Source organism: Channa argus, chromosome 24 (genome assembly GCF_033026475.1).
Source record: "Channa argus isolate prfri chromosome 24, Channa argus male v1.0, whole genome shotgun sequence".
Lineage (NCBI taxonomy): Eukaryota > Metazoa > Chordata > Actinopteri > Anabantiformes > Channidae > Channa > Channa argus.
In genome coordinates this window covers 5095594-5114174 of record NC_090220.1, presented here as the reverse complement: position 1 = coordinate 5114174, position 18581 = coordinate 5095594, and the positions used below count along the sequence as shown (strand labels likewise).

General features: G+C 40.8%; 1 protein-coding gene across 1 annotated transcript; it reads left to right on the top strand.

Moving 5' to 3' along the window:
- Nucleotides 1-232: 232 nt before the first annotated feature.
- On the top strand, nt 233-7271 carry ca4a (carbonic anhydrase IV a). The gene is made up of 8 exons (XM_067494093.1): nt 233-772; nt 3472-3516; nt 4126-4290; nt 4398-4543; nt 4805-4897; nt 4988-5054; nt 5142-5305; nt 5742-7271. Exons 1-8 carry the CDS (start codon nt 709-711, stop codon nt 5919-5921), a joined length of 924 nt encoding a protein of 307 aa, XP_067350194.1. The 5' UTR covers nt 233-708; the 3' UTR covers nt 5922-7271.
- Nucleotides 7272-18581: the final 11310 nt, after the last annotated feature.

Below are 18581 nucleotides of genomic sequence, written 5' to 3'. Positions count from 1 at the left end.
GTAAAAAGAAATCTAAGATTGCATACTTCTACAGAATTGTAAGCAGAGCTTTTCAGAGTGCTACTCGGATGAATTTAGAATATTTCCTGTGCCAGTGACAAAATAAATCACAAGAAAGCTACAATAGATCTGTCTGATTAAATGGTGCAGCTAAGAGAAACATGGGACCTGAACATTTTACTACAAAACATCACATAGCTTCAGTAAGCTACTGCAACAAGCACATACTGATTGAATAATGGGAAGTAATGATACTGTGAAGTGCAATGATTCTTCTAACCTAAAATTTAAAGGAAGTGTGGCAAGTGAAAAGGTTGAGACTTTTCATGATGATGGTCCTCTCACACTGCTCTCTGTGTCCTCTAAGGGTTTTACCTGGGGACCAATCAGCTGATGATTAACTCCATCTGACTTCTCCCATTGCAGGAAATCTTTCAAAAGCACCTTTGAGGTGGGAAAATATTCGCCAATTTGATGATGAATATATTTTTCTCCTGCACACAAGGAGTCCATCAGGCCCCCTCAGTGGAGATCTCCTCAGTGGGGGGCTTTATTAAAGGCGATGCCCGAAGTGGGAGGGGCCACTCTTTCTTTCCTGTCGGTGTATGGTGATAGATAAGTAGAAGACCCCCTGCAGGAATACGGTCACATTAGAAAAAAACAAGTCACCGCGTTGTCTTCTCTCCGTGGAACCAGAGACGCTCCACCATGCAGCAGCTGATCCTGTCCGTCCTGCTGGCAACATTTTGGACCGTTTGCAAAGGAGCGGGAGGTGAGTTTTTGACTTTTCATTCACACCCAGACAAATGTCGTAAATATATAAATTTAAAAAAGAGTTGTGGCTTTACTCAACTTCCTCCTCTTCCGACTATTCATTTTCTGAAAGTCTAATGGAAATGCTGGTGTTATTCTGCAGAATTTCAGCCTGTCTTTCCGTCTGTATCTGATATTTCTGATCAAACATGCTAATTCTACTGAGAATGCATCCGATAAATATGAAGCACATGAATACATTAGCATGGTGAAGTTGCCCCAGTCGTTTTATTCGATTTGAAAGTTGAAAGTATCTAAATTATCTGAAAGGCAAAAATTCCACAAATGATTAAAAATTCATTTTGTGGAGAAAAGAAAAACGGAGCCACTTAAGAGCCACAGCTCCCCAGATGAAAGCGAGGATCCCCCATCACAAAAGCCGACTCAACCTGCCCCCAACATCACTCAAATGTGGCACCGGGTTCAGCTCGGTCTCAGCCATCACAGGACACAGACACCCTGTATCAGCAAGACCAATACAGAAGGAACCAAAGCAAGCAGATCTGTCCGAGATGAGATTCCATTGGAGCCTGTCTCTCTCCTCTCTCGTGCACCTGCTCAGATCCGCTGAGCCAATGACAGACGTTTGCGTCCTTGTTGCCGCAGAGAGACGCGTCAGGCTGCCCAGCGCTAATGTCTCCAAATTTACAGCGACTCTTACTGAGGCTTGAATTTTACATATAGTCCCTCTCAAGTCCCCGAGGTTTGGTTCCAAGACTCTAACGGCGTAAAGCCACGATCAAGATGTTTAACGCTTTAATTTGGTTAGTGGATGCGCAAGAAAGAAGGAAATGTGACCAACTCTGATGTGTTTTCATATTCCAACAGCCAACATCTCTTCTGTCTGTCTGTAAAATGCGCCAAACCTCATTTGGCTTCATGAATATTTTTGGGTTATTCTCTTGAGCCTAATTAAGCCCGAAATCATTATCTACACGTGACTTGATCTCATTCCACGTTTGTTCGGGATTCCTGTATCAGAGGGACAACCGCACGCTTTTAGTGTAACCAAACGCTCCAAAATATTTCAATAACAATATATTTTTAGGACAGGAAGGTCTTCTTTACTGTATTTTCTTTTAATTATTATGAATTCATATAAGGCACAACCTCACACACACACACACACACACACAGACCCGGGGTAGGCTATTGGATGCGCCCCCTCCGTGCGCTCTTCCATTCATCGTTATTGTAAAGCAGCACCCTGCGTGGAGCAGCTGCAGCGCCTTGTGTCAATACTTGTCGGTATTCAATGCCAAGGGGCAACAGCAGGACGCACGGAGCCCCGGTGGATAAATGGTTTGTCCTTGAAGCGTGCATGAGACAAACCGTTGTGTGTTTGTGGTGACCAAGGGACACCTGATCCAAACAGTGTCTCTCTATTTTCAGCGCGGTGAATGCTTTGGCCACAAAATAAAGAAATCAATCCAGCTTTGTTGGGGACCCTGGGTCCCTTTTAAAACCCCATATTGAAGTTGAGAAAAGCTTTGGTTACCGTGAGAGCGTTGTCATGGACTAGTCCTTCTTCCTGTGTTTGGTGTGAAATATAGCGCCTGCAGCGCAAAACGCCGCTTTAGTCGACGTACAGGCAGACGTGGCTCATTTGTTGCCTTGCCGCCGCCTTTTGTTTACTTGGTGACAATTTCCTCAGTTTGCTCTTTTGCCAAAGCTCAGTCCCACTGAACCTCTTTCATATTGTTATTTGGCTCTGCACAGCACAAAAAAGACCAGAGCTGAGCGTCGATTGGTCAAGAGCTGTGCGGACAGAAATCTGATTGGTTGGGATGAGAACAAGAGACTGGGAAGCATATGAAAAGATTTTCTACTGTTGGGGGGAGTTTTCAGATTTACAACTACTGTAGCTGACTGTAACACCACAGAAAATCACTCGTTTATAATTACAGTACAAGGCATTTGCCGCAAATATTTATTCCATATTGTTTAAAAAGTACTATAAGCAGTACTGTATGTACTAAAATTGTATTATTGTAACGGTGCAAAGTGATGGCTCCTGTTGTTATTATAAAACGAACAAGATCATTATATTCTATAGGTGAAGGTATTTTAACTACTTTGTACTGTCAGTTTGTTATATTGATATTTGTATGCTCATTACATTTTTTTATAAAAATCTGTAATGTTGAATGTACCTGTGTTAAGACATTTTCTTCTGCAGCGTTTATTGGCCACACATATCTTGTGGGAAAGGTTTTACAGATAGATAAATGAATACAAACAGAAACCGTTTTCTTTATTTCCTGAGACAAAAAGGAACAGGATTTCCAATATAGCAAAGAAACCGGGAAACACCAGGAAGACGTCCTCATACAATTCTAACAAGGACACAGTGTCAAATATTTGTCTCTGAGTAAAGAAAGGGCGGAAACATGCAAGTCATTTGTGAAAAATTAATAAAGCCTCAGACACACTTGTGGGAATGGGACCTTGCTTATGATCAATTATTAATAAAATGATATACTTGTAAATATTTTTGCGAGCGCATGTTGGGAGAAACATCCTTCTCTGCTTTCGCTGAAAGCTGAGACCTGATGGTAAAATCCAGAGGAAACTGTGTGTTTCTGCTCTTTACATTATTTGATGATATATTACAGAGGTGAAAGCCTGTGAGCTTATGTATCTTTTTCTGTCTCTTAGATTGGTGCTATCAGTCCCAGTTTACTTGTGAACATAAATGCAACAGTAAGTTCATTAATTGATTTGTTTTTACATCCCTCAAGTAGAACATTTAAAAAATAACAATACAATATGTGCTTTACAGGCATTATTCTTTTATTTATGACTTTTTAATCTATGAACTATTCAAAGTTTTTTATTTTGTTTAGTTAATAAATGTGTTCGTGAGATGTTTGAAGAGCAGGACTCTGCATGTAAAGAACTTTCACCCATGGAGGACTCTGAACCTTTTATTGTAACCTTTGATTCATAATGAGTAACTACAGGATGTTATGAGATTTGCACAGTAGAAATCATTTGCATGAAATGAAAAATGTTATGATGTTTTTAAAGTATTTGACATAAATGTAACCCATACCTAAAGAATTGTGAAGGACTGAGGAGTGATCCCTGTGGTACTCCATGTGTAGTCAAACAAGATGTAATTTTAGACATACAAAAGCAACTTAAAACTATTTCTTCTATGCCTTCTCAATCTTAAATCTTGTCATGTGACAATCTGTATCAAACATCTCAGTAAGATTTAAAACCAAGTCGGATTTTGGACATTTACATTTATGAAAAGGGCCATTGAACTGAAAGCAACTTTTCTAATTTGTTTAATTCTTCTTTCAGCACCAGACAAGTGGGAACATGCCCACAGTGACTGTGCAGGTAAATACCAGTCACCCATCAACATTGTCACCAGAAAGACTTTGAAAGATGAACGTCTGACTCCCCTCCAGTTCAGCAACTACCAGGAGATTTTCAGAAGCACAGTGAAGAACAACGGCCACTCGAGTGGGCATTTTTTCCATTAAAGATCAAATCAAGACGTCATGGCAAAATCAAGTTTTTTTAACTGTTTATGTTTGGTGTGTGTGTGTGTGTGTGTGTGTGTCCACCAGTTCAGGTTGGAGTCCCTCATCACAGCACAATCTCAGGTGGAAACCTGAAGGCTGTCTACAAGGCTGTGCAGTTCCACCTGCACTGGGGCAGCAATGGAGGACCTGGGTCTGAGCACACCCTCGATGGGGAGCAGTATCCCATGGAGGTAGCACCACAATGACGAATACAACTTGTGCCTTTAATACTGAACAGTTTCATGGTTACATTACTTCATTCTGTTATTGATTGTTGGATTGGTTAGGCAATGCAACAAGCGGCTCAAAGTAAACAGGATCTGTTAGATATCAGAGGCTATTGTGAGAGCACAAAACCTTCTGTGAGTAACCTTTACAGTGCAATTCTCCAAGCACTGTGTAAATGTAACTTTTGTGAAAAATGTGTGACTTTTTAAATATTTTCTCTACAGCTGCACATTGTTCACATGAAGCAACATTACACTGATCTAAAAACAGCCCTATCAGACCCTGAAGGAATTGCAGTCCTTGGGTTTTTCTATGAGGTAACCGTTTTTAACCATGTATTGTTGGAGTGGTACTAGTTTTACAAAACAAATGAAATGGTGCTAAAATGTGTCTCTTTCTATTGTCAGAGGTCCAACAGTGCAAACCGAAAGTATGAAGTTATCATTAAATCTCTGGAGAGCATTGAGGCTACAGGTGGGTATTGAACCTGAAGTGTGGCATCGAAAAGCATTGCTGCATTTCATTACTGCTAATGTTTTGTCTGTGTTTTTTCTTGTTCAGGTAGCAACACAACTCTGTCACCCATTTCCCTGGAGCAGCTAATCCCACCCCAGCAGAATCTGACCAACTACTACCGCTACAAAGGGTCTCTGACCACACCGGGGTGCACTCAGAATGTGATTTGGACCGTGTTTGAGAACCCCATCCCTCTGAGCACTGATCAGGTTGGAATGAAAGGCCAGAAAAAAATAAAGAATATTCAATATTTTAAAATAATTTTCTGTCTTTCGGTAACAAATTAACACTTTTGGACATAAGATATCAACTACACAGCCATCAAAAATGTTTGTCTTAGAACAATAGTATTCACATCATGCACCAAAACATTACCCTTAAATGATGTGTGATGCTTTAATTTATAGACTTGTACTTCATCTTTGGAAATATTGGATAATTTGACCTCTTTGGGCCTGAAACTGACCTGTCCATGTAGTAGAACTGTGATACTTTTAATAATACATATCAATCTCAAATGCTACAAGGAGCCCTAGTTAGACATTGTAGTAATAGGAAGCAAACCGAAAATGCTGGTTTAATTGTTTCATTATTGTGGTGACTCAGTGAAATTGTACACCTAATATTTATGTTTTACTTCTCCAGCTGAGTGCATTCTCTGAGGTCAAGTTCCACGACGGAAAGCCAATGGTGGGGAATTATAGGCCGGTACAGCCCCTGAACGGCCGACAGGTGTTCCGGTCGGGAAGTGCAGCGATCCTGGCCAGCTACGCCTTGCTCGTGACCACCATCATCACGGCCCTGGGACTGTCCCAACTCAACTAGAGCGAGGCATCCCATGCTGCACTGGGACTTTAATGAACACAATAAGTTCTTTATCACTCTTAAGCTGAATCCCGGTTTGTAATCTCTTCATCGCATGGTTGCAAAAGACAATCGAGCATGTCGTAGTGCAGGCTTGACTCACCTGGGGTTTTTCCCTTATGACACAAATGACAAAGGCATTTGAGGAATGCCTTATGAGAGGTGCCGTGAGGGTTCAATCAGCATTCATGCATGTCTACTGAAGAAGTAAGTCTTATTTCAGCATTATGAATGTGCCATAAAGCAGATTACCAAGCACTCAAAAGTGACAGCTAAATTCAACACCCAAGCCCTTAGTCATGCCTTTTCCATTTCCCAGCATCATCCTAAAAACACCAGCACTCAGACATCACGTATCCTCGTACACTGCAGACCTCATCCACCTTGTTCAATGTCAGGTAAATTTAGTCTCTGCTAATAGCAGTTTGATTTGCCGACGATTTGCGCCGTGAGTGCCGATGTCAGCTCCATGACCTGGCGCCTGATGTGTTGTTCTGAATGGGGCATGTGAACCACATGGAGCTATAAATAACAGAACTGAGTCATACAGACAGGCTGCATTTCAAAGCGGTCAAAGGAGTCAGCTCGCAGTCTGGCTTTTCCCTCAAAGGCCAAGAGCATCCAGAGCGACTGTCAGGTGAACCCCTCACACCTCCTAACCTCCTACAGTAACTCCTCAAGCACGTGCACAAATTTGCATGTCTTAATATTCCCGATGTTCATCTATGAGCTACATGTACAGTACATGGCTGCTGGACTGAAGCGTCACACACAGAAGCGTGCTTGTCACTCCATTTCCACATTGTTGACCGGTAAAGCTCAATGAGCTGATCTTGGGAACATGTGACTGTGTTCAGGGTCTCGTCTGCACTCGGTGTTATCGACTGTGAATTACACCCCTCTGAGCTCCTACTCATTTATTCAGGAGAACTTGTTTTGTAGGCTATTCTGAAAAGAGATGTGTGCAGTTTTCCAGAAAGATTTGTTGTGATGACAAGGAATCAATGGTTTATCATTTTTCCATAAGGCATCAAGGCAAATTAAAGCTGTGTGATTGAACACATGTATTTATTTACTGACGTGTATACTGACGATGAGATGCACATGTTACTGTTTATTTATGTATTGCAATGTTTAGTTTGTGCTGAATGCAGTTATGTTCAGTATGAAGCATTAAGTTGTTCTTGACAAATGGAGTTAACTTATGATATTCAAGTGTATGAGATTGTCAGGTTGTAATGCTTGGAAATGTCATAAATAATATTGAGATGTGTTTCAACTGAACAATAAACTACTCACATTCCTTTTTAATGCCCAGTCAAGCTACTTAAACCAGCGATCAAAACAGCCTTTAGACCCAGTGTCAGTCCTGCCCCCACATCTTAGCATGGTGAAAACTGATATTAGAATACACAGTGATGCCTCTGTTGTTTGTCTGCTAGCTCAGGCACACAGGCAAGCTTCTCACTTTCCGGTCCGATTCTCCTGTCGGGAGAACCCAAAAGTGCCCATGGGTCTCAGTCCCTTAATCCCTTTCTAATTGACTTGTTCATGATGTTACAGAGGCCGTTTTTGGCAAGAGTTCACGCACACGCATACACACTCACACACAGATACACGCTCAAGTGAGCAGCAGAATATTGTTTCAAACATAGCTCTCCATAAATGGTGGCAGGAGTAACACAGACACATTGAATTCTATTTGGTTACAAGACCTGTTCTGTTTGTTCCCCTTTCAATTTTAATTTGCAACCCCCATCTTTTGTCCCCCCCTCCCCTATCCTTGAGAAATCAAAAGACTTATTGTGATGGACAGGGCTAGAAAAAAAAACAGCCTATCACTGAGACATACACAGGGACAGACAGTGTATACACAAAAGCTTGAATCAAAGCTTTCCTTGCTCAGGCTACGATTGCATCTCCATGTGAGCATTAGAAGGGACTGCAGGTCAAAAGGTGGAAGCTTAACATCTGGCAGTGATACCTTGATCTTCTAGTCAACAGGACAGCAGCCCTGCAAGTACACTAACTCCTAAATTTCTCATCAAATGCCCAGTGTCCCACGGGTATGTGGGACAAAGGGCACCATTCTCCCTGGGAGAACCCAGAGGTATCCTCAAATTGAATATGACCCTCCCTGAAATGCACACAGGAGCAGCCCATCAGATAGCCAGCTGCAGTTAAAAGTCACTGAGCCGATCTTTGTCAATTTGAACTAGATAAAAACAAACAGTGTCACCTTTACTGGTCCTGTGCTCCGTAGCTTCTGTTTCTCAAGCTTTAAAGAGAGGACACGCAGCACATTAATCAGTGCTGCAAGGTTTGCATCTCTGTGTCAAGCCATCGCCGAGTGGTTTTTCCGCCACAATCAATGTTCCTCTAATCCAGTTGACACACCTGCTAACTGTGTTGATGTACCTGTCCGTGATATAAGTCATCGTGACACAGAGGTTTTCACAATGCAAAGTTAGACATCAGTTTAAAAGAAGCCCTTCCTTGCCAGGTAATTCAGCAGCCAGCGAGACAGCAGCCCACAATACTATCGTTTTAACAAGGATATAAATCTAGAGGTTGCATTAAAAAAGGGAGCAAACATAAATTTCCTCTCTAATTTAATTCAAGACACCCAGGCTATGAGCAAGATGTTGCACTGCCCATTAAACAGTACCACACAGTGATTTTCATTTTCAGAAAATCACAAAAACACTGCAGGGGACCAATAACTGGTAACATCTATTTAGGAGCCTTTTTACCACAGTAAGTGATAGTGGCTGAGGATAATATCCTGCCATTAAAACACCACAGCTGACATCTGTTTACATTCAGTGCTTTGATAAATGATAAGAAAGGAAGTTAAGCAACTTCAAGCCTTTTGATCTCACAGTGGAACAATGAGTAAATTACTGGGTTTAATAAACCTTTTCAAATACTTCATTCTTCCTTTCAATGCCATTTGGGCTTCAGTCATGGGGGAGGTCAGAGGTCATCATGGCCAAAATTAACACAATAGTCCCACAGTGAGGGGGATCTCTTTATCTGCCTTGTTTGCATGTGAGGAGGAGCACCACAGGAATGAGATCAACCGCTGCTGAGGTGCTCTCGGGGTCAGACCCATGAAAGTGGAGTCAGTAAAGCAGACAGACCTCTTACACAATTGGCCAAAGTGTTAACCACTATAATCCCTTTTTGGGCCAGTCTTTGGGAATAAGATCTGGATTAGCTGGGTCTTCTGTAGACAGTGGGTAATGAAGGGATAAGAAGTGTGTGTGTGTGTGTGTGTCTGTGTGTCCGTGCTTGCAAGGGTGCCTAAAAGTCTGAGTGTGCAGAATTGAAAAGTTTTACTCTCCTATAGCATCAGTAAACCCTGATTACTCAGAAGGTTACAAGATTCCCACAGATAAGTGAGAGATAAGTGCTCACATTGTATGACAGTCATAGAAAATTTTTAAGTTAACCTCCAGCAAACCCTGTCTAAGTACATTTGCTCCTAAGAGGAGAACCTGTTCAATATTTGCGCTCCGTATGATTGGGAAATTACTCCTTTGTGACCTAAGTGTAGACTTGGATAGTGGTAGCTGCAGTAAACAGGAAGAAGGCTGAGTCTGGTGTAACAGACCATCCACTTCTAACAGAAACAAAGGCACCTTAAGTACCAGAATGTCTCAAAGAGCCAGAGGCAAGCATGGTGAAGTTGTTCTATTTTTGACAACAATGTTTTTTGGCTACATTGTTCTCAGATCATGGAGTGAAGGGTCCTTGAAAAGTGAAAATCAATGTGTTAGGTTGACCCTGCTGACCTAAATGAATGACAGGTTTTCCCGAAGAATTGCTGCAGTTTTAGAAACTACAGTCATGTAGTTTAAATATTTTTAAGGACCTGTTCTGAGAATTAGAACAGAAATCCTGCTAGAAACAGGTCAGAGGAATTCCACGTTTCCACACATGAGATATGTGATAATGCACATATTGTATTACTTTCCTATTCAAATACAGTTTATTCACCCTTATACCAGTGCCCCAGCTCACCCAGTTCACCCAGTTGCTGTGAGGAAACCGGAGGGCATTCTTATTTTCTGTTTGTAAAATTGAATTTCATGAGTCATTCTGACTACTCGCAATGACAGCAGGAGGCTGCTGGCTGCTGGCACATCACGACAAACCTCCCCCGTCCGCAACCCACCTCCCACCCATTATCCACCGTTGGCACTCTGCCTCACACCCACCTTCTTTTTGAATGCAAAGCTTCTTTTTGAATGCAAATAAAGCCACACTGGAACAAAAAGGCTAAAATGGGCCATGTTTTGTTTCACAAACAAATCAAACAAATGTTTCATGCAAAGGCAGATATAAATATTACTTCTTGTGAAAAAGTAATATTTATATTTATGAAGGAAGTAGACACAGTTAGCCACATGCTGCAGGATGAGAGGACAAGAAATAGGAGACGGAAATGTCCTTGGATGTTGCTGCAGAGCTCTGTGTAGTTGTACTATACATAACCATTCAACAATACCCTCCAGTTTTTATACATCTCATAACCATGCTGGTATAAACCAAGAGAATATAGCTAAAAAGTAAATGCTTGCTGCAGGTTAATAGGACAGTTGTGTCACCTCTTGTCTTTGTAACATAGTGCTCCAACCTTTTCACAAGCTGATGAAATAACTTCCATATATTGTTACACCACCTTTCTCAAGGGAGCTATGGCGGGATTGCTGGCTCGGTGGCTGCCAGAACTGCACACAGGTCAAAGTGAGCGGGCTCTCACCTCTGACACCTTTATGACAGAGGAAGGAAATAGGACATATGAAAGACTTCCCTTCCTGTTAGTGGAGAGGTCATCATTATTTCTGTGGCAACCCTCTAAAACAAGAGAAAGTTTCCTCTCCAGCCGTTCATTTCACAGCTCATTGAGGTTCAGGGGCATCTGTGCACTGTGGCACAGAGGTGCAGATCATATTCAACTTCTTCAATTTTACGCTGAATTAGACAAGCACTCCAGTTTCAAAGGGAATGTATCAGCAGGATTTGGAGGGTAGAATGATATTACTGAGCCTTTCTGTGGCCAAGTCAATCATACACACAAACACACACACACACACACACACACACATACACACATACACAAGCACACTGTAATGTATGTATGCTCTCATAAAAAACAAATAGGGAACTTTAGCACCGTGTGTTGTAGAAATAACTGCAAATAACTGTTGGAGGAAAGGAGGGGGAGGGGTAATACTGTAGGGATTATAATAGAAAATTGACAGCTTTGGTCTGTAAAGTGTCAAATGACTTTATCACCATACATCAACGTCAGTTCAGCAGTTGCATCTCGTGCTGTACAGTTTGGACACAGTGAGCCTCTCAGATGTCTGCTTTAAGTTCATTCAGCCTTTTTCCTGCTGCGCTGAAGGGGACAGGGGGCTTCTCTTTCCTTTGCTTGTGCTGACTTTGTGCTGATCTGGAATGAGACGCAGACAACTTTTTAAAGGAGTCTGTGCAGGCATCCCATGGTGAAGCGCCTCTCTCCTCTTGTTTTTTAGGCCCCCGCCCCATCTTACATGCACCCTGAGCACACCCTGTGATCAGCTGCAAGTAAGTGTCCTCATTCTGCCCTAATTAATGTTGCGTGGATAGCAACATTTGTCATTATCATGTCGGTGCATGGCTTTTGATCAGGCATTTCTTGGTTTATACAAACCAAACAAGTCAACGAAACCTTGAGCACATTTAACTGGTGTAAAACAGTGGGTGTATTATAGATAGATGCAGTAATATGGGAACACTTACCTGGCATTTTAAAATATATATACACACACACACAAACACACACACTCTTTTCTAACTCCTCTCTCAGCCTTTGGTATTTCCCACGCTTCTCGTGTTCTCTCTTCCTGATGTTGCTATTGCTACATCTACCACTGAAGCCTTTTTCTTCTTTTTGTCCACAACTACAACTACTCTGTCATCACATGGGGACATCTTCCCGATGTATTCATGGATCTTGATTCTCCGATCCTGGATAGTGGCTCTGGCGCTCACTAATCCTCGGCCTCCTTCCTTCTGCTACAGAGTATATAATATTACAATAAAATATTATGATAAAATAAACAAGAAAAAAGCTAAATGAATACATTTACGCCAGAATTGGTGTAAATTTGCACCGACAGTTGACATGTTTTACATCTATATGTTTCAATAATAAACTGCACTTAATAAAAGAGATCATTTAGCAGACAGATTAAATAGTTACTAACTAAAACCATGTTTATCTCTGTAACGTTTTCCCACAGTCACGTTGCCATTTGTCAAAGGCTGTTTGGGTTTTTCTGATCCTGAATTTTCTCCCAGATGAGAGGCTCTCAAAACATCAGGCGGCTGGATTATTAATATTTATCATTCACACATCCTGCCGTGAATTATTCTCTTGAATAGGATGAGATTGTGTCACTAGCTGAAAAATGAGTTGTTGTTTATTTATAAAAATAGGGGCGCCACTGGGCAGGATAATATTTGTGCCTCACCCACCCTGACCATGACCTCTGACACAGATGATGTCACCAGTCATATAAGCAAACAGGCTGATTTGATGCAGCATTAAACATTGCAGGAGTTTTCTACATCGTTGTCTGTGATACATTAATTTTTCTAAGTGATTTAACACAGGTCATGTTCACAGACATCCTTAACAGCTCACTTAATTGCCTGTGACACATGAATATTTGTCCTAGATCTAGTCCAACACCAGGAAGGCTGCCAAGCTGCCTCACACCCCCTAGTTCCCCCATTTAATTTCCTTATGATTCCCAATTATAACTGGAGTCAGCATTTTAGCATTCTGTCACATGACAACTTTTTCAGATTTGATTTGTGCTGTTCCGTGAGATATACACCTCCAGAGAGGTGATGAACAATGAGTAAGAGCACTTTACTCTCTCACATCAGCTAAAGTAACACTGGATAAAGCAGCTTTAACTGAGTAACTAATAACTAGTGATATTATGAATTATTTAGTAATGCTTTAGAGTAACAAGGTACTTTCAGTCACACTCGACACACAGCGCTATAGATTTGTCCACCACTTTATGATTGGATCGACAGTGTTCAGACATTTGTGTTACGGAATAGATAAATCCTGTGGAGCTTGACATCACAGTGACATTTTCCATTTTCATACTAACCCAAACACTGTCTAATTCCATCATATATACAACTGTGTTGATTTTGTCACAGATGTATGGCGCAGACCTGAGCTGAGGATGCTGACCCACAGGTCACAGACACATTGTGTGTGTGAAAGGACCGGAACATGTGACAGGATAACAAAGGTGATGAGTCTCTATAGGACCACAGAGTCAGGGACAGTGACAACACAAACTGTGCTGTTATTTTAAATCTGGGGGGAGTAAAAAAGCTAGAGAACTGGAGCTAAGGCAAACATTTGTTTACAAGTAATAAACTAATGCAATAAAAAAGTTGTTTATAAAAGAATAAGTCAGTTTAATGTGTGTTAAAACATTCTGACTTAAATTGTGTGTCAATCTGTTTTTTTATTTCGTAGCCAGATTTTTTATGGTCATACTCTTCATATATGGTGTAAATGATATACAGTATATAACCTACCTGCCTGTCTTGTTTCTGAAGGGTGTTAACTGTGATTTCCATTGATCTTCAGCTGAACATCTTCACATTAAGGCAACACATTTCATTAAATACCCGTTGAATTGTCATAAATATGACATGGTTTTCAAGAAACACACAAAAGCAGCTGTCAAAAACAAGTAAAAAGGTAAAATAATAATAAATATTCTTCTTTCACCAACATATTTTGTTCTTGTCTATTGAAAATCATCCCAATTTGCTTTTGTTACTTTGCAGATTTTTTTCCTCTCTCTATCTCTCTGCAGGATTTTATAACTTCTGCAAACTTTGCTCAAACTATTTAATAGAGCAGGCTTCTTTTTAAGTGCCGACTTGGCACAGAAGCATTTTCTGAAAACTTCACTTTAGCGTCTCCTTTAATATCTGTCAGGATGTATCAGAGAGTGAGCTGTGCAGGGAATGAGTTGCCATTAATGTGAATGCCTCCCTGTCACTTTTCCAGAGTTTCCTAGTTGCTAGTTGCATAACGTTGTTCGGAATCTATGGCTATGTTTGCTATATTCCATTCATAGACCTGACATGAGGACTTCTTGTTTCTTACCTAAATAGTACAGCAAAGTGCACAACTACAGTTTGTTTGACACAACTTCAGTATGTCCTCAAGTGAAAAAAGGTAGAGACACCTTGCCTCATCATAACATGCTGTTCACCATGATTTGTACTGTACTCCTCTGCAAAGAACGTTGGCCTTCTGCATGCTAGAATGACTGGTGAGTATCTGAAGGGCATACAAGGGGAGTAAGATTTGTAGTGTTGCTGCAAACCTTCTGTTACTTTCAGGGGGAAAATAACTGCACAACACTTCTTATCTGTAAAAGAAGAAGAACACTTTATTTTAGCTCTGTAATAGTTTTGAGGTTTATGCAATATTTTGCATAAGTAAAAGGATGGTAAAAAGCTGAGATGTTTGTAGTTGTTAGGGGTTGAAACATCATATACTCAGTTGGAGCTGAAGTACTGAAGTTTACACATGACAATACTACATTTTAAGTCTTCATAAGAAGCTGTGCCAATATCAAGTCAAGAAGTATAAATTTAACATGTTATTTTACAGGTATATACTGTAATATCTGAGTGCCCTTGTTTTTATTTTGCGGTCTATTGACTTGTGAAAACATAATAGAGTCTGCAGTCGTCATTTTCAGCCTATAAAAACTATTATCACAAACTCTTAGTACATTTTAATTTAATTCCACAAATGGTAAAAATTAGACATATACAAATTCCCCACTTACAAAACAATATGCTCAAAGGTGTCATTCATTCAATTGTCAGTTTTAGTATTTGTTTGCAAATCCTTTGCAGACAATGTGTCCCTGCAGTCTGGAGTGTCTTTCCTGGGGCTTAACGTCTTGATTGTTTTGGGAGCATTTTGTCCTCAGTTTTGCCTCCAGCAAGTCCAATTGATGTTGTCCTGGGTTCAGATCAAGTCTTGGATTGATTTTGCCCCATGCTTCAGGTCATTGTCCATCTGCGCTGTGAAGCACATTGATCATGAGAAGTTCCTTCCTTTCATTTTTTCTTTTTATTTATTACAATTTATAAGACAGGCTAATAAAGGAATGAAACAGGACAGGGAAGGCAAAACAATGGATACAGGACATCTGCACAGGATAAAAAGATGAGTGGTGGTGTGCTTATGAGGGTGTGTTCGTCCTGTTCAATCTGTATTTACTAGTACAGGGTCAATTTAGTTTTAGTTACACTAAACAGAAATAGACTCTTTCATTTCAAAGTGAAAACATTATAATTAAGTAGTCTAAATTATTAAAAATGTTATTCAATATGAATGATCTTCACCATTTACAAGTGTCACAGGGGAACTGGGGCCTATCCTAGCTGTCATTGGACAGGTAGCCAGTCCATCTCAGGGCCAATACAGAGAGACATACACAGACATACACTCATTCACCAGTTGACCTAGCATGCATGTTTTTGGACTGTTGGAGGAAACCGAAGTACCTAGAGAAAACCCACGCAAGCACGGGAAGAACAGGCAAACTCCACTGCAGCTGGTAGGTGGATTCAAACCAGGGCCATTCTTGCTGTGAGGCGGCAGTGCTAACCACTCCACCGTAGAAATATTTAAAGGGGTGACATATACATAAATCAACCAATAAGAATTGGTGTCAGGAGCTGTGGGAATAATTCCTGCTGGCAGGACACATTATAAAAATAAGTAGGTGTAAAGGCCATGAAGTAAAGCTAAGAGGTATTATGAGCTTAAGTCTATCATGGCTCAAGATAAAACAGTCGGACTGATACTGCATTTTGTGTAAAGGAGAAATTGAAGCTGTCATTGCCACACCGAACACCATGTTGGTAAAATTCATATCAGTGTTAGGACCAGAGGACAGCAAAAATGTTTCAACAGGGATTTTTATCATGCTTCAATTTTACACTAGGATAAAAAAATCTTATTATTAAATTATTCACAAAATGAAATAAGTGGTAGAAAGACCTTAGGAAATAAATGACTTGTAGCGAACGTGAGTGTTCTCCATATGGCATTAAACTGCTTAAAGCTACAATATGCAATTTAAGCTACCCCCAGCATGAGACAGGCTTTGGCAGCACTCCTCCCAGTTAGATTCATTTTCGGAGCATGTTTCCAGTTTAAAAAAATACTAAACAACATACAGTGTCTTTAATAGGTTTAGTTTTTTATGATGTGTTGGGAGAATTTATGTTTGACATTTAACAACATTTAACCCATGACTTGTGTAGAAATAATAATTATTGCACCTTTGGAAGCATAGTCTGAGCTGTCTGTCGAGTTGTGTGTAGGCTGTTTTGATTGGTTGGTCCTCACAGAGCTGAGCTCCACGCTGCTTGTGCGGGTCAGTGCTTTTGAGAGCATCCTGGGCTGGGACCTTCAGCTGAGAAAATAAATCAATCTTCCCTTCAAAGCTGGTCAACACATTCCTCAATGTGACCTGAAATAAAAACACAACTTTTAATAGATGTTATTGAGATAACATGGGAAAAAGGTTTGATCTCATGAGCATATTTTAACGTAATGATCATAGTTTTGCTTTTTGTCACTTTTTCTGCACATATGGCATATTTGTTATTACAGAAGTGGTAATCAGGAGAAGTTCTGATAAGTGTTTCGTTTCAACACACAAACACGCTTCCTCTTCCTGGTTCTGAGGAGACTGAATAAGAGGCAGGCGGGAATGGTCTGGGGGACCATTTCTTATGAAACCACACACAAATACAAACACCCACAGACACAGACACAAACACCACACACACACACACACACACACACACTCACACACACCACACACTTGTTCAAGCCTTCCCCTTATTTTATCCTTAATCATCCAAAAACACACATACACATACACACATTACACAAGCTATTTAATACATATTCTGTATAAAATGCTTTGTCACAGTAGGGGATTCTTATTTTATTAGCAGCTTATTTTATTATTAAAGTTTTGAAAAACGTGCAAAAAACAGGTCAATTTCTATCTTTTTAATCGTTAAATTTTCAGTGAAGATTTCATTTGCACAGTGATATTTTTTTTAGAAATCTCAATCTTTAAAGTGTCCAAACTTGGACAGGTTTAATCTTTATAGTGGGTGCAGCAGAAATATGGGAAATCTGCAGCCTTTTAAGTCAGATACAAAATCCAACTCATTTAAGCAGTGTTAAATACGGTTAAATACGATCACAAGAGGGCACAAGCCCGTATCCTTTTGTGCCAGTCTTAAGTCGGGATAAATACAGAGGGTTGTGTCAGGAAGGGCATTCGACATAAAACACATTGCAAATTAAACATGTGAATCCTGACTTCCACACCAAATCTGAATTCCAAACTGGATCGGTTGCGGCCCAGGTTAACAACAACCACCAGCAGTGCTGTTGACCTACAGAGTGCCGGTGGAAATTGGGCTACTGTTGGTCAAAGAAGGAGAGGAGGAAGCCACGTTCATTGGCAGAGAGAGAAGAGGTAAGCCAGGAGTTTAGGACTGACAGTAGGGACTTTGAATGTTGGGACTTTGACAGGAAAGGCTAAAGAGATGGTTGACATGCTGCTGAGAAGGAAGGTGGAAATACTGTGTGTCCAGGAGACCAGGTGGAAAGGTAGCAAGGCTTGGAGCCTAGGAGCAGAGTTCAAGTTGTTTACCACGGGTCAGATAGGAAGAGAAATGGAGAAGAGTTATCCTGAAAGAGGAGTTTGTAAGGAATGTTCTAGAGGTAAAAAGAACATTCCTTAGGGAGAGGAGTCTGAAGCTGGAAATTGAAGGTGTGATTTGACCCTCTCTCCCTCCTCTCACCCCACAGTTGTCACCACTGTATGACATTAACTCTGTGTGTTCTCTCCCGTAGTTGTCTTTGTCCATCTCTGTCCCCCTCTCTCTGTCCCTTTCTGCAGGTGTCGCCTGGCTTTAAAGCTGTGTGTCTTCCAGCGTGCAGCTCCTGGTCCTACCAATCTGCCCGATGTTTTGTTGTTGCTTTTTGTTGCTCTGTTCTTTTCTCTCTCCCCTTTCAACTCACCCCAACCAGTCAAGGCAGATGGCCGTCCACCCTGAGCCTGATTCTGCTGGAGGTTTCTTCCGTTAAAGGGAGTTTTTCCTCTCCATTGTTGCCTATGGCTTGTTCCAGGGGGAATTGTTAGGTTCTCTTTATACATCTTTATAATCTTGACTTTATTTTGTAAAGTGCCCTGAGATGACTTTGTTGTGAATTGGCGCTATATAAATAAAGTTGAATAGAATTGAATTGATTTTCAATGTTGTTAGTGGTTATACCCCAAAGGTAAGTTGTGGTCTGCAAAGTATGGGTAGGGGACAGAGTAGCCAGACAACATAGGATGGTGCTGTATGCTCTCTGCTCTCTGGTGCTGTGTAAAATGACTCTGGTGGTGGGGAAGATGAAAAGGACTAAGGCAGAGAAAAGGATGAAGTGGTGGAAGTTGAAAAAAGACTAATGTTGTGTAT

Excerpts from the sequence above, each read along its gene's own strand:
- ca4a (XM_067494093.1), top strand. The coding sequence starts at position 709 with ATGCAGCAGCTGATCCTGTCCGTCCTGCTGGCAACATTTTGGACCGTT. Across the intron at positions 5,055-5,141 it reads GGAGAGCATTGAGGCTACAG|GTAGCAACACAACTCTGTCA; the intron begins GTGGGTATTGAA and ends TTTCTTGTTCAG. Across the intron at positions 5,306-5,741 it reads TCCCTCTGAGCACTGATCAG|CTGAGTGCATTCTCTGAGGT; the intron begins GTTGGAATGAAA and ends TTACTTCTCCAG.